Source organism: Sinohyriopsis cumingii, chromosome 3 (genome assembly GCF_028554795.1).
Source record: "Sinohyriopsis cumingii isolate HCF-2022 chromosome 3, ASM2855479v2, whole genome shotgun sequence".
NCBI classification, from domain to species: Eukaryota; Metazoa; Mollusca; class Bivalvia; order Unionida; family Unionidae; genus Sinohyriopsis; species Sinohyriopsis cumingii.
Genome location: NC_142963.1, coordinates 103,564,253 through 103,582,062, shown reverse-complemented (window position 1 = coordinate 103,582,062; position 17,810 = coordinate 103,564,253). Strand labels below are relative to the sequence as shown.

Sequence of the window (17,810 nt, the reverse complement as noted above, 5' to 3'; positions counted from 1 at the left end):
CTGGCTATATAGTACTGAACCCCTTGAAGGATGGATATGTAGGGTTTAACAACATGAGAACAATCCTGGCTATATAGTACAGAACTCCTTGAAGGATGGATGTGTAGGGTTTAACAACATGAGAATAGTCCTGGCTATACAGTAGTCCCCCTCTTATAAGGCCACCCCTAATGCAGCAGGGAAGTGGCCTTATAATGCGGGTGGCCTTTCTAGAGGGGGATGACAAATGCGAATAGTAAATACATATGAAAAAAGTCACAAGTACATTTAATTTTAAATATTTAATATTTTAATTAAAAAATCACATGCATGATGTGAAATAAATGTAAAACAAACTTTGTCATCATTTGCAAAAGAATGCTATGAATGACCATTGATACAGTTTTAAAACTGTCTTTTTAATTATGTTACAGTTCACATCACGTCACTTTGTTGGAAACAGTCTAAAAAACAAACCAGTCTCATCACATTAAAAATATCCTTGCTGTCATATCTCCTGCATATATCATTTAGTCTTTTGTTCCAATCTTCGACAACTTCATTATTAACATCAGCTGATTCGCCGCTAATGACAGAACACTTCATATTGTGTCGCACTTGAAATCTGTGCAACCATCCGTTACTTGCGGTAAAGTCGTCATATCCCAGTTCAACTGACAAATTTTTTGCTTTTTCTTGCCTTTCAAATCAGGATACAAACATCTCCTGCCTCAAACAATCTTCCTTTCTCCGTCCCTTTCACCTTTCCACTTCTGCAGAATTGTTTCATTATCTTTGACGATATTGTTTATCTGAGTCTTCCCGACGTTAGTTTTCTGCAAGGATCCTCGACGACCCTCCCCCCTGCCATCAGTTGAAATACTTTCACGTTCTCCTCTAAACTGAGAGTTTTTATTTTTCTCGATGACATGTTGATCTTTTTGCAGTAAGTTATTCATGTTGCCAACTATAATACTGATAAAACAATTTTGTATTCATCTAAACAAATTGCCATGTGTTTTTAAAGGAAGTGATCTTGTCACGTGATTTGTTAGTCGCAGTCTGGTACCCTATTGTTTTTATACAATTCTTGAAACTAGGTGAGAGAAGCCAAAACGGCTTCGATATGTACGAATAACATCACGCAGATTTGACCTCGCGGCCGCTAGGATTCGTAATTTTGACAATTATTGTCAGTAGTAATAGCCACTGATTTCCAAAGTGAACAAGCTCAACATCTTACTAAGGGAAGCCATAAAGGCTATTAAACCATTTTCCTGCTGACTTGGGTATTGTACATTGATACTGCCACTTCTCAGCTGTTACTACTGTTCGATAATTGTATTCTTAACAATTATCAGAGTGACTAAACCGGACATCTTATGATAACACAGCAGTCAGGCTAATTGGATTACATGTATGTACCCTTTTGTATGGATTAAAATTTGAGTCTTTCTCGGTTTTTATGGAATAAATTTGGCTTCTCGTGAGGCGTAAATGATATAATATTAACCTTAGTGGTAAATGTACTTTACTCAACACTTCTTTCAGTAACGAAAACCTGACATCGGGAAACAGAAATCGGATTACTTAACACATGTTATGAATACAATACTGGTTCTGGATACGTATTCAAATAAAATGCGGCTGCTTGTGAGGGGTAAATTTTACGATTTTGCACTAATATGCTGGCTGCTGGTCACGTTAGCCGGGTGGCCTTTCGCGAGGGGTACTTTTGAACACAAACTCGTCGGTGCCAACGGATTCTGGCCGTAAGGGGCGGGTGGCCGCTGGTCAGGGGTCCGTTCAAGAGGGGGACTACTGTATAGTACTGAACCCCTTGAAGGATGGATGTGTAGGGTTTAACAACATGAGAATAGTCCTGGCTATATAATGCTAAACCTTTTTAAGGATGGATGTGTAGGGTTTAACAACATGAGAACAGTCCTGGCTATATAATGCTAAACCTTTTTAAGGATGGATGTGTAGGGTTTAACAACATGAGAACAGTCCTGGCTATATAGTACTGAACTCCTTGATGGGTGGATGTGTAGGGTTTAACAACATGAGAATAGTCCTGGCTATATAGTACTGAACCCCTTGAAGGATGGATGTGTAGGGTTTAACAACATGAGAACAGTCCTGGCTATATAGTACTGAACCCCTTGAAGGATGGATGTGTAGGGTTTAACAACACAAGAACAGTCCTGGCTATATAGTACTGAACCCCTTGATGGATGGATGTGTAGGGTTTAATAACATGAGAATAGTCCTGGCTATATAGTACTGAACCCCTTGAAAGATGGATGTGTAGGGTTTAACGACATGAGAACAGTCCTGGCTATATAGTACTGAACCTTTTCAAATGATGGATGTGTACAGTGTAACATCACAAGAACAGTCTTTGCTATATAGTGCAGAATCTCCTGAAGGAATGGTGTGATTCTCATGGAGCTTTCAGTAAAATACTTTTTTGCACTATGTGATTGGTCCTCAGTGAAAGTAATACCAATCTGGCCACCAAGATGTCTGTGCTATTAAAGATAAGTTTGGACAAATGGAGCTGCTTAACCTGGGGGTCTAATCAAAGGTCACAGCTTGCTTTTATTTAAAACTTCTGTGAGCTTTTGAACACAGTGACTTGTAAGTTATTTAGCTGATTTTTTTAAATAAGACTTTGTATTTAATTCTTTTTTAATGAACATATTGATAGCGAGATCTCAGATATTGATTTAAAGCCACACTTCCTGGCTTGGGGTTTCATATATAGTGATTTTTGAGCATGATAACACAAACGTGTAGTTTTTTCATAAAATCCTATTTCTGGATATATCAGAACCATACTTTGAATTACACCAGTTTTGGCATCCTTTTAATTTTCAATTTAACATATGGGGCCCCAAGTGGCCTGAAGTGCTTGCCTTTAGTGATCACTGTTATCTCACCTCTGTTCATGTGGGTTCAAGTCTTGGGCTTGGCCCATGTGGGTATGTGAGAAAGCTTGCCAGTAGCTTCCCATGCGTCAGTGGTTCTTACCAGGGTTTTCCCATGTTCTCTGTACACCATTTATCCTGGCCACTTACAATGCACTGAAAAATTGCTTTAAACCCAAAACAACAACAATAACTTAAATTGTACATTTTGATATAGCTTGACATTATCTGGGAGAAGTTCATTGATCTTCTATCCATGATACTGGGTTTTACAAAAAAATGAATTTGTGTTTATAGGAGACACACAGCATTTTGATTTTTTACTACACTTAATGTGAACATGTTAACTCAAACATATAACAAAATAGTTTTGCAAACAAATTTGGTATGATGGAGTTTATTAGGAATGTCTGAGATAGTTTCAATATTCCTATGTCCCAAAAAAAAAAAAGCAGGAAAATTCAGGCTTAATGTGCAAATTCTTGTTGGTAACTTAAGAATCAGTCCCTTTGCAGTACTCTCATTATACAGTGCCCTTCACTATTGTAATTATTTCAGTCGAAATCAATTCACACTATCTTGTAGTTATTCCATCTATTAGACATGTATAGAAGAAATTGCTTTTTCAAAAAATGTCATTTTTTCACAACTACAATAGCAGTATTGATTTCATCATGATAATAATGATGATAGTTGTGTTTGTGGTGGTGGTAATGATGATGATAATTTAACCATTAACATCGGTCCTAATAGTCATTATTAGTAGGTGTTACCTTTTAACTCTTTATGTTTTGTAAGTACTAAGTGCTCTCCCAATGAAGCCTGCTAAGCTGCCTACCTTCTAGTGGCTGTTTGTAGGCTAAACCCCAGTGTATCATGATGGCTACTTGAGTGAGAGCTATTTGAGTTATTGCATATGCAAAGTTTTCTATATCAATCTTGGATCAGACTTCACACTACTTTGTTTTTCAGCATATCTGTTTGTTTAAGCTACCAATGGCCGGAATCTTTCTTCTCCCTTGCATTTTCATTGAAGAGACATGTTGGCCTAGAATTTGCTGTAAAATTGTCCACATGTACTGGCCTCATGTGTTCCAAACATACAAGACCGCCAAGTGTTTCATCCTTAGATTCAGATAAATCTGAAATATCAGGTGTCAAAACAGGATTTAAACTAATGCCTGGTCACTCATCTTGAGTCTGATCATTAAAGTTGATGTCGTTTGCAATGTCATGACTGTCAGATCCTTTAAAATGTTTAGTTAGAATCATCTGAATACATGAATGTTGCCATTTTGTTTCTCTTTCACAACTGACCTCAATTTCATTTGAAATTCTTGCTTATAGGCTGTAAAACTTCTAATAGAACACTTTTATCACTTTATGTAAGGACTACTTTCATTGGTTAAATGTTGCTTAAAAGACCAGAAAGTTTGCATTTTCATCCAATGCAAAGCTTTGATATGAAATATTTATATGCATCTTGGAGGTTTCCCACCCATTGGATAGAAACCCATTTACAAGTCAACAGTTACAAAGAGAGTATTATTAGCAACTTGTATATGTGTCTCAGAGGATACAAGGCTATTTTAGCAGCACATATATGCATTAGCAGAAGGTAAAGAGTTGAAAAGAATGCAATTCCGTAGACATCTAAACATTGGTATTTATTGTTTGAGTGCTTAATAGTGTTGCTAATTCAAGGGATGCAACTCTTGTTGAACTAATGAAGTATCATTAGTTGATGTATCATACAACTGACTCATCTCATTCTTAATTTCAGATTTTTCACAAGATGGAAAGTGTGGAATACCTCATGAAAGGGATGATACCACCAGTAAAATGCTCTGGGCCAGTCAGAGACTTTATTATGAGGATCAGGACAGCACCCCTTGAGGTCGGTGGAAATTTACTTCCTTTACTTTCTTTTGATCTTTGTCTATATCTCAGGCTATGGAGGGGGGTTTAAAAGAACTAAAAACAGTTTCCAATTAAGGAATAAGGTTATCTATAACACACCAGCATTAGTGTAGTGAATTTATTGCTTGAGGCATTTTGAGCAGAATCCAGGTTCCATTTTCAAGGAATATGCCTTTTGGTGGTGGGTGGGAGGGTCCCTAGAACATAATTATATTTGCATATTAGATATAATAGAAAAAGAAATAAAACTGAGGTTATGTGGCCAGACTAGTGATATTTCTGCTAGCAATTGCAATGGCCCTTGACTATGAAGCACCTTGGTACAATATTCTACTTACTGCATGGCTAGGGGCAAGAATCCCATATTTATGATGCATTGAATACATTGATTTTTAACGGATCTCACTATAAGGAAACCAGGTTTACAAAGTAGTTCACTTTTATGACTCCACTGAATGGTGTTACAATGAAAGATCACTGGATTAATTTCTTGCAAAGATTTGTTCTATACTAGTATTTGGATTGTTAACTTGACAGCTGTATGTGTCCTTGGTACTTCTTTAGGTCAGTAATGTGTGTTGCAGCTTATCAAAATTTGTGTAAAATCTAGGTAAAAGTAGTTTATTAAATTAGACATTAGATAACCTTTGAAACACAATGAGAAATCCTAAACTGAATATTGTTACAGAAAGTCAGCTAATGTCGAGTCCTTGTCCACCATATGATTGTTAACCTTAGGAATACATTTAGGCATGCAAGTTTCACCTTTTAGGTTTGCTTTATATAGATATTAGGTCATCATATTGTTTTCTAGTTTCATAGAAAGATTTTTCTGTTTAATACTTGTGTTTCATTCTTGAGGAAGACAATTGGAACTTATTTAATATGTATAAATTTAATCCAGCATAGATATGTTGTGAAATTTTGTATGATTTTCTTGTTTTAACTTTGATCTTTTTTCATTTTCAGGGTGATCTCCAACGGGACAAGCTATATGAATACTGCCTGGATCGTTTTGAAAGACTGAAGGAAAATCTGGCAAATCGTAGATACAGATTGAAGGAAAATGCTGACTTCAAGTTTCTGTTGAATTGGTTGCTTAGTGTTAGAGGCCTTGATAATATGCCTTGATGAAGAAAATTCATAACTCTAACAGGCCATGAATTCTCACAGATTTTTGGGATTATCTTTTGTGAAACATTTTTAACAACTGTCAGAATAGAATGTTATTCAGAATATCGCGCAGTCCATTCTAATTTCTCATGTCAGCTAATTTGATTTTTGATGACATACATTAACATTTGTCAACAGATTTATAAATGATGTTAATGTCTTTTCCTTCAGTGCACACATATCCTATAAGTCTTGCTTATAACTTATGTCCAACTGCAAACTAAATAGATCCTGATCTGTTATTGCATAATGTGCTGGCATATCAGGGTCCATGTTATTTGTTCTACAGATTACTCCTAACAAACAGGCATTGACCCATATCTGCCAGTGCATTATGTATGCAGATCTTGGTCGATGCCTTTTTGGACCCAAGTCAACAAAAGCAGTACACAATATTTGTTTGCACCTTACTGAAAAAATTGATGTAGCTTGTTGAAAAATATTGACTGCCTTTCAGACATCTTTTTAGTTTGGTAGCTCTACCAAGATTACATGTTGCCTCATGGTATGTGATGAGAATGTACAGAGTATAAACAACATATACTGAGCAGAACAGTCATGTACAGAGTATAACTATCATGTACAGAGTATAACTAATATGTACAGAGTATAAACAACATATACTGAGCAGAACAGTCATGTACAGAGTATAACTATCATGTACAGAGTATAACTAACATGTACAGAGTATAAACAACATATACTGAGCAGAACAGTCATGTACAGAGTATAACTATCATGTACAGAGTATAACTAATATGTACAGAGTATAAAAACATTTACAGAGTATAAATGTAGAGAATATAAATAACATGTACAGACTATAAATGACATGTACAGAGTATAAATAATGTCTACAGATATAAATAATGTGTACAGAGTATTAATAACATGTACAGATATAAATAATGTGTACAGAGTATAAATAACATGTACAGAATATAAATGTATGGATTATAGCAAACAGATAATTAATATGCCTGACTGAGTCTATTTGTTGATAATTGAGACTTGTCAAGAGACATGAAATATGTCTAAATATTTTATATTGCAGATGTCACTATGTCAGTATCAGGTTTTATACACAAAAAATTATTTTTGCATTTTGAATAACTAATTTACATGTTATTTATGCTTTTGGATTCTTAGTTTTATTGATGAATGAAGTCCTTGCAAATTATGTTTTGTTTTGTGATGCAAACTCATCTTAAAAATACCTTTTAGAGTTGTTCTAAAGAGCTTCTTAGTTGTTGTTGAGAAATTCTGTAAGAAAAGCAATTGACAGTTTTGAGAATTAACCATGAGAGTTATGGGAATATTGTGTTTTTACATGCCATGAACGATACTATGATATAAGTGTAGAAGTCATGGATACACAGCAATTCATATATCTAAAAATATTGTCTGAACATATGATTACAGTGGCATATTATTGTTTGGATAAATTACATTTTGCCTGACTGGTTGTTTCTATTGAGGAAATGGAATGGTAATCTGAAAAACAAGAAACAATCATGTATGCTGCCAATAAAAGACATCAATAGTTTGCCATTTTATGATTATCAGCCATTAGGTTACATGTGTATTGTGGGGCAAATGTCTGAAAATGAAGATTTCTAAAGTTTTATGTTTTATTATGGACATTTTTGGCAAATTAAGCTCAGTTGCTGGACATGAACAAAGAAACATTCATATTAGTTTGAGTGTAGAGTTCAGTTTTGACATTATTGTTTCTGGAAGAAATAAAAGCATAACATTTTACTATAAAAAGAGGATTAATTGAAAAATAAAAAGAGGTATGCATAAACATTACTTTGAATACAATTTAATTAAATGTTGTAAAGTCATTTGAATCCCAGCCAATATAAACCATGTTGTGACTCATCAAGACATTCAGTTGCTCATAAGTCTCATTGTTAATGCCTGATCTCAGCTGTAAAGTCTGTTTTCTCTTGATCAATTTGTTTATATGTAGATTCCATTTTTGATTTTTTTTTTAAATCAAGAGCTAAAGATATGCTAGATTGATTGAAAATGGAGAGATCAAAATTTTATATCTGATTCTTCCCTATCTAGGTTGAGTATGATTTTGAATATTTTCCATATTTTTTTTAAAAGGTTCATAGTTTCATGTTGATCATGACTGTGGTAAGGAAGATATTCATCCCATTGAAATAAAGTTTTTTCTTCAGATGCATTATCTAATCAGATTATTTTAAGATTACATATACTATCTTGCAAATAGCCCTCTCAAACTAAAATGGACATTACTTGTGTCTTTTGGCATGTTTAGCAACAGAAGTGTTTGAAAATCATCTGCATGCTAAAATAAAAGGCAAGACTAGAGTGGTCTCCCATAGATGTAGGGATTGACTAAACCCTGTAAATTTTCACTTGCTGTTTCTGCTTCTGTTTATCAATATGCTGCATCTCACACCCTTTTAAATACCCAATTCATCAGACAGTTTAGTCTTGGGAGTTTTCTTACCCTACGGACATATATACTCCGGTATTTTTCTGTTTTGGGGCAGGGTTTTTTAAGACTTTACCTGTATTTTGCATCCAAACCAAAACAGATAATTTAAAATGTCTAAATATTTGTGTATTTCTTGCTCTGTTTTTCATCATAGATGAATATATTGCACTTTAGTGATCCAATTTTGTTGTACTTTAAGCCTATTAGATTTTCAGTTCAGCTAAGTATTTAACCTTGATTTTATTGAAACTTAACAAGGTCAGTCATCACACTGCCCTCTGCCTTTTAAATTTTGCTTCCGTGCAAAAGTATAAGTGGTATGTGCATGACATTTCTATCCAAAATTATGTTACTGATAACAAATGTCCTAATGGTTAAAAATTTGCAATTACAATTCAAATATTAACTGATGCATCATTTTAACTTCTTTCTGTCCTTCTCTTCCCTTTTTTTTGTTCTTCCTCTTTCTTGCACCTTTCTGATTAACTTTTTTTCTGATCTCAGTGGTCTCATATCCTTATCTCTACGTCTCTGGTCATCCCTTTTTTTCTTAAAGAATGTACTACCTAATATGATGAAGAGCCATTCCCTCTCATCATCTGGGATGGTCTTATTCACTACCAGTCCCTGACTGGTTTTGTTATCTTTATAACTCATAAGAGGGCATTGGTCTTGTTGATTAGTTTTTTCAACTGAGCACTATGTTTTATCAGTGCAAAATTTATATAAAACTAGTGAATGATGCAGTCACTTTTTGGATAATGAGACATTTACTGTTTCCCATTTTCAGGATGGGGTGGGGTGGAGGCATGGTTGTATTATCAAAACCTATTGTTGCAGCCAAATTAAAAATTTTGGACTGCATTAATGCAGCAGGCGTTAGAATGACATTACTGTTTCATGCAGCTGGGATCAGCTTAATTAGTGATAGAACATGAAATCCCCAAAAAAGGTTTTACATCAGAATAGGAATATAAACAAATGGAGTGGCTAGAAAACTCTTGTGAAGTATTTGTTTTATAATTAAAAGTACTGGTTATCCTGTATGTATGAATAAACAGAGTTTAAGTTTGAATTGCAAAACATAGAATCGCCATGGTAATAACTAGTTTGTGGTTGTTTTTGTGTCCACTGGGGTATCATTATGTCATGTAATACTAATCCAGGTGGTATAGTGAGATTGTCCACAGGATTAATGAATGGATGAACTGTAACATCTTCAGATGGTTCTAGAATGGGGATTCTGTTTCCTGAAGCTGTTGGTGGTGGGGTTTGACACGGGCTGAATTGGATAAATTTATCTCTACTGGCATTAAGTTCACAAACACTGTAGGACTCATTATGTATTCAAAAGTGAATCCTTCAACAAAGTTGATTTCCACAGTGTCTGAAAAATCATTAGGAATGGATCTCAAATGATATCTGTATTCCCAACAATTTGATTTTGGGGTCCAAGAGAAGACACATCCATTGAACTGTGATGTTTATCCTCATGTTTTCTAAATCTTTCTTCCTTTTGCATTTTTTTCTGAAACTTGATGTTTGTATATTGCTTCACGTATGATACATTGATAGTTTATTTCAGATGTGTTGCAGTTGTGATTTAGAGTCCAGGCATTTTTAGCTTGTTATTCTTCTGATCCAATCCCACACACATGTGCTCCATCATCAAACTTTTGAAAGCCTTTAAAAGCTCTGGTTTGGTCTTTGATTGACCTCCTCAACTCAGTGATGGTTTCCCTTGTTTCTTTAATGGTCTCTGTGATAAAATCTACTATCACTTGGTACTCTTTGCAGGCTGCATGAAGGTGTACTGGATGATGTACATAATTGGGAAGTTCCATTGTCTCTTTCTTGGTTTTGTGGCACTTGATGGATGGTGGTGTTTTGGTGTTGGGCTTTCTATCATAAATATTTACTCTTGATTAATGCAGTTGTCTGCTGATGGTTATCTTGCAAGATGTCACCCCACAGTAAAATTCCCTGATATACTCTGTATGGGTCTCCAGTATGGTCAGGCAGGATATTAAATTCCTCTTCTTTTGTTGTTTCACGAACAGGAAGGAGGCCAGCAGTGTTCATGGCTTGACTTGCGAAGTCTTCTATGGTCAGCCCAGCATTAAAATCTGATGTTCTTGCTGAAATGGATGGAGATGTGAGATATTTGATATTTCTGAACCTCTTTAGCAATATTCTTTCTGATTCTTCGGATCGACACATCAATCTTTTGCATTTGGTAAGAGTCATCATTCTAGTGGGGTTGTCATTCTGGTGGAGAGATATTAACTCTTTTACAAAAGCTTGTTGGCTCCACATTGCCTTCACTTTTTCTATATGGACCCTGAATCCCCAGTCAGGGCTTGCCATCTCTCTCTCTATTGTGCATCTGAACATGTCCAGAGGGACATGAGGCTTAAAAATATGGGCCACCACTTTACTTTTCTCTCCAACATAATTCAAACATTTCCCACATTTGTACGTTCTTCCTCTAATTCTTACTGGTCTCACCATTGCCAGCATGATGATCCAGAAGAAGAATGAAAATTATTACTGCATTGCCAGTTATTTTCTTTGATTAATAAAGGTTTTTGGAAATTAAAACACCTAGAACAGACATTGTTCCGTGCTTTTACTGCAATGTTTGTCTTGATCAATTTCATCTGTAATTTTACCATCCAGCTGAAAAAATATTTGAAAGCTACCTTAAAAATCTAAATCACACATACACACACACACACACAATCCAGCTGCAGATGTTTGATCAAATGTAGGTGTTTCAACTTCATTTGATATATCAGTTTTTTTTCTTTCTTTATCATCCATCTGTAATTGATAACCAAATGAGTTCATTTTCAGAGCGAATGATTCCATTATATGATATACACATTTTCTGACATAATAGGTCAGCCTTGCTGTCATTTAGATATCACATTGCATCTCCATTCTTTTAGTCATTCAGCAGTTGTTGTTTCACAGAATTGAATCAATTATACCTTTCTGGTGCATCTTTCAGATCTGATCGTGATAGTTCATGGGCTAAGTGCAGCCTCTCTTTTAAGTTTTCAACATGTTCCCTGCATGATGATACCTGTTCTCCAACATGTGTATTGCCAGATGATCCAATGGAGCCCAAACCAACAATTACATGCAGTTCCTTGGTTTTGTTTTTACTGATGGCTTGTTAACTCAGCATAGATCACATTGAGCAATCCAATTATTTGCATCCTCTCTTGCTCCATACCATAATAATGTTGCAAATTCATCGGGCTTTCTTCTTCCCAAGATAACCTGCTAACAATATGTTATGCATCTGAAAAGTGCTTCATTTCTGGTAACTGTTGGTACAGTAACTGCAAGTATGTTCCAGATCCACTATTCTTTCTAAGCTTACAAAATATTATTCCATGCCACATTTCCAAGTCATCCCAATACCACTGAAATAACGGTCTCAAGTTGGCATCTTGCTGTTTTTTGCCTGATTTTCTCCATAGTGCAATCAGATGGAACCACTCCCAATAGTTGATGCCTTAGTGCATGAATTTCTGCAACATAATGCTGTGCCTAATTTTGTAACCAGCAGGTTTTTGGCTACTTTTTGCAAAATCTGCTTATCTGTGCAAATCATCTTCACCACATATCCATTTTTGTCTTTTTTCAGTTCAGTTCTAGAAGTGTAATGACATTGGTTGTTCCAAAGAAAATACTCAAACTAAATACGATATGTATCTTTGTAACCAGACAACCTGAATGAGCTCTTCCCATTTCTTTTATGAAATTAAGCATATCCTAGTGTGGTTCATTTTCATTGATAAGGTTTCACTGTAATCTATTCACTTTTGTACTTTTCAAGCTGATCTCTATTTCTTTATCAATTTTTTTTCTGCATGGACCACATGGCATGCATTCAGATGTATATTGTTCATCAGATTTTCAATCTTTTGGGTTGGAACATCTTGATAGTGCCAGTAGCTTCTTGAGGGTTGGTAGTTCTTTCTGGGCATTTCCCACCATTAATACTGGCCGCCATGTATATCGTGTGCTGAAAAATGGCGTTAAACCCTACAACAACAACAATAATACTGGTAAAACTATAATATTGTCATGTGTAAGGTGGTGTGCATAATGGAATATTTACAACTTTGGTAGCAAACCTTCCCCCTTGCTGATAGTACTCTGTTTTTACTCAGAGATTGGTACTGAGCCAAGATGCTAGCCTATGCAAAGAAGATACAAACGATTCCCTTTATCATCTTTAATATTGCTAGAGTCATGGAAAACCTTCATCATCCACTTCACCTCTAGCCTAATTATTGTAAAAATTATCACACAATTATCTTCATGATTTACCACTTCTCTAGTTTTCTTTGAAGACAATATGCATCTGAATCTCAAATCAGCTCGCCTTCGGGCTTTATGTACAATGGTACCCTGGGCCCTGTCATGTTACCCAGACGAGTTTGTTCTTAACTGGACCATTCCATTCTCATTATGGGAGTACCTGTCAAAATGGCCGACCTGAGATACAGGGGAAAATTGTTACAATATTGTTTCATGATGGCTGTACTTTACAAAACTTAACCGCAATGAACTGTCTACAATTGGAGGACATCAATTTGCAAATGATCTCTTATGATAGACTACATTGTATCTTTGTAGATAATAATTAGTCATGGACTGAACAACAAAAAGTACATCGATGTGCAAATTGAGTGCTGTGTTTTAAAAGATTTTCAGAATAATTTGGAACTAAGAAGATTTATTTTATTCAGTAATTACTATTTATGTCCAAATTAAAATGCTTTCCTTGAGTTAGATACAGAATAGAATGGATTTCAAAATTTCTTTAGTTACATCTTAATTCCTCAAAGACATTCACCATACATATGAAATCTTCAGAAAAGTTCTAATTAGTACAAGGCCTGTCTTAACAGTGCAGACATTTTGTCAGATAAAATGTACACTAATCTGAAAAGTTAAGTACATGTATAAAATAAAAATAGCATATTTCCTAAAAACTTAAACATTTCAAAAGACACCAGTATGTTCAGATATACAGTTTTGGCTTAGTTTCAGCAACAGTTGAGAAGTTTTCTTATATTTAAAGTCAACCTTTTCTCAAACAGTCACCTTTGGAAACAGGTCTAACTGGTCTTTCAACACAGGTGATCTCTAAATGCAGATTTGCCTTTAAAAAGTTTGTTTTTGAACAATACTTCCTCCAATTGCTACCATTATTGCTATTGTTGTTGTAATCACTCCCATTTTAAAAACTGCTTCAATAAATATTAAAATTTTCTGTCTTTTTTAATTTAGTTCTTCCAATTGAAGACACAATATTAAACTTAATGACTGTTTTGACTTAATATTTTCCAATTCAAGAAACCATATTCCACAAAATGACTGTTTCATTTTTTGACATTTTTCTGGATACTGGCAGAATTTCATATTCAGGCGATTAACTATTATTCAGATAATCTGGTGGGGAAAAAAAATATTATTCATAGATTTCTTTGGGTTTTCCCATCTGTTTGGATGTACAATATATGATTGTATGTATAGTAAAAAAGTCACTCTGCAGCTGGAGTCCATATCCTTAGAAGTTGGTTTAACTTTGAATGCATTTTGGCTATATCATGCCAAGAAAATGTGAGCTAAATGCCTTTCTCAAAGACATGCCGATGCAGCTGACACAGACTGGGCTCATCAGGTAACAAACCTGTCACCCATGGATTAAAAGTCCATCACTCTATCAATTGCGCTATCGCAGCCCTCAGAAGTAACAGACATAGGCCAAATACAAAACGTGTCAACCCAATGATTAACAAGTCACCCTTGTTTGAATGCCTGTGCCTTTAAGTTGTGTGTGCAGTAAACACTGGTCCCATCATTTCTCTGTTTTCAGATGCGCATGCGTTTTTGTCCTCACTTTGATTGTTTTACAAAACTTGGTCCAACATCACTTGAAAATTTTGAACCAGTATAATATCTTAGATAAAACTGGCCATAATGTTGGTCCATTGTTCTTTCCTGGATCAGAAATACTAAATTAAGGATCAGTGTGTGTGGATAAGTACAAACATTTTGGACTCCACTAGTGGCAAGTTTTTAGAGTGTCGGCCCTGGAGGTTGCAGTTTCGAACACCAACTGAGTCATACCAAAGACTTATAAAACTGGTACTTGCAGCTGCCTTGCATGGTACTTGGCAATTAAAGGTTAGTGTTAGGACTGGTTGGCCTGGTGTCAGGATAATGTGACTTGGTGGGACATGATGCTACATGTCTGCAACATGATGCCTTAGTGCTACTTATCACGATAAACTACCACACTGCAACATCATAGCAATATGACTAAAATTGTTAAAGCTATATTAAAATCCAAATCACACACACACTCAATTATGAATGTATAATGAAGATCTGGTATGTTCTATTATGACACTCAGTTTGATTTTCTTATTACCTTTGCTCACAAAGTGTTTGAACATAGATTTTATGCAGAATTTTTCCATTCTGTTTCAAATTTTAAGCCTTTTTTACATTTTTTTTCTCTTTAAAATGACAGCTTCTTGCTGCAGGAACAAGCTGTATTTGAAAGCTGAATTAGATTGCATAAAAAAAACTATCCCAGTCATTCCACCTGCATAAACAAAATCCCAGAAATAAATGAATACTGCAAAATTTCAGGATCCCATTTTGATGGTTGATTTTCTTTGTCTCACTTGGAAACCAGTTAACTCGGATGGGAACGTGCATCAGCTCTATTGAAATTTTACATGGGGATAGCATACATACATTGTATATTTAATACTTATAAATTTTCTGATTGAAAATGCAGTTTTTTACTTACTAATTATATCAATATATGTGTAAGCTTATCACCGATACAATCCAATATTTATACATTAGGTTTTTGTTTGTGGTGTTTTTTACTGGAAAGATTGCATTAATAACTAAATCAATCAGAATCAACACAGATGATGGAAATTTTCTTTTTTATAATTTAAGGTTCAGCTGATGGTAAAAGTTGAATATTACATATATTTATTGCAAAAATTATTAGTCCGAGGTTAATTGTTTATTTCTTTGAAGGGGTGATTTTGCTCAATTTTATTTTCTTAGCTCATTCAACTTCCATGACAACAATCATTTATCCATTTTGAGAATCTTTATAAAGTATAGCACATTGATATACCCATTGTTTATGAATACCATATGTACTCGCTTATAAGTCGAGTTTAACTACAAACAACAAAGATCCATTTCTACTGTAGCATAATATGCATGCAAGTCAGTGTCTATGTTGTTTGTTCTGCTGATTATTCCTAACTGCACACACCCAGATCTGCTGGCACATTATGCGATGGCAGATCTGTTGTTGCATTTTGGAGTTGGACTCGTCTTATAAGCAAGTACATACAGTATACTTTCGAGGTTCAAAAGTATATTTAATAAGTCTGGCTAATTTAACATGTATTAGTGCAACATTATCTCATATAAACATGAGCAGACTACCTTTTTGCACCAACAGTATTTTGTATGTTCAGAAATTTGTATTCCAGAAACTATTAAGTTGATTTTATTTTGTAATTTTTTACTCTCATAATCACCTGGACACTTAGTTTACTTTATATTAAGATTGCTTTATTCTTATTATTTTCTTCAAAAATGATGACGACAAAAGAAATAAAAGTGTACAACATTCCTATTTTGTGGGGTTTTATTTTCATTTTATCCCTTCTATAAAGATATAAATTTGCTTTTGTGAGAGAAATTTGGCAATGAATTATTGAAACTGCTATTATTGTTGATAATTGTGAATCAGCTTTTAAAATAAGATAAATTTTCAATGGATTGCTTTATACTGTAGGATTCAGGAAGATTAAGTTTTATCCAGTGTTTTAATGATTTTTAAACAAAATATATTTACCTTGATATTTCATTATATAATATCTTTTACAGAATTTTAATATTCTTACAGTTATCTTGTAACTGCTTCATGTTTAAGTTTATTTGGAAAGGTTTATCTGATGTAAAATTTTTTACAATTCCTTATCTTTACAATTTTAGGGCTTAACTTTTGATTGGCACTCTATAGCCAATATTGTGCTTGTATGAAAATAAAACTAATACATACACACCCATTACATATATATGTACTTACATGCAGGAGTCCCTTGTGCCCAAGTGGTCAGAGGCACTTGCCTTTCCTGTTCACTGACATCTCACCTCTGTCTGTTTGAGTTGAAGTCGCAGTCTTGGCCTTTGTGGGTATGTTAGAAAGCTTGCTAGTAGCTTCCCATGGATCAGTGGTTCTTCTTCCTGGCTTTTCTTGGGTTCTTTCTCCAACAGTTATAATGGCCACCATGTATAGCCATACTGAAAATGATATTAAACCTGCAACAACATACATGCATGATATACACACACACACACACACACACACATGCATGCATGTATGACATAATATTACTTATCCCATTACAATTGTTATTTATTCCCCTGCTGGCTCAAGGATGTAGAATAGGTCAATATTTATCCCACTGCTGGCTCAAGGATGTAGAATAGGTCAATATTATTTATTTCCCTGGAGTTTCTAGGATGTATAATAGGTCAATATTATTTATTTCCCTGGAGTTTCTAGGATGTATAATAGGTCAATATTATTTATTTCCCTGGAGTTTCTAGGATGTATAATAGGTCAATATTATTTATTTCCCTGGAGGTTCTAGGATGTAGAATAGGTCAATATTATTTATTTCCCTGCAGGATCTAGGATATAGAATAGGTCATTGTGCCTTGATCTTCTTAAGACAGGTTTGTTTTCTCTCAAGATTTTCTGTTGCTGTCTGTAGAGGTTCTCACCATCACTCCTTCCATCAGGAAACCTTATTTTTAGGTCTCAATCTTTCTTGAGTAAAATTGGATCTTTGGCCAGCTCTTCATTAAATCAAAACTGAGTATGCAGTGATCCACAGACACATGGACACTTTTATTTTGAATTAAATATTTTAATAACTTGGATAGATTGTCTTTCCTTCCAAATTTAAGTGTGGTCATCTCCACTTTATTCGCCCCCAGTTTACAGTTGTGATTGTTCTACAGCAGGGGTTCAAAATGTTCTTACCCAACTTGAAAAGGTGAGCAAACATTTCTGGTGTTGGAATGAAAAGTATATCCTGTGGAGAACATTTGCAAACTTTGTTCATTGAACATCCATACATCCATACTTTCTGCCAGAATTTTCACACTGAATTTGATCAGGCTCATGCAAAGCACTTTTCTCTCCCTTTCAATAGACATAAATCCTTTTTTCAGAAGAGAAGCAGACT

The 17,810-nt window shown here is 34.8% G+C and overlaps 1 protein-coding gene across 2 annotated transcripts in view; it reads left to right on the top strand.

Annotated features, from left to right (window-relative positions):
• Positions 1–16,186, top strand: part of LOC149803435 (uncharacterized) — a 67,881-nt gene extending 51,695 nt beyond the window's left edge. For both annotated transcript variants that reach the window (XM_089953140.1, XM_089953141.1), the window contains 2 exons: positions 4,696–4,809; positions 5,802–16,186. In XM_089953140.1, coding sequence (XP_089809266.1) covers positions 4,696–4,809; positions 5,802–5,963 — 276 coding nt within the window. In that variant the 3' untranslated portion in view covers positions 5,964–16,186. The remainder of the gene's footprint in view (positions 1–4,695; positions 4,810–5,801) is intronic.
• The last annotated feature ends 1,624 nt before the right edge of the window (positions 16,187–17,810 follow it).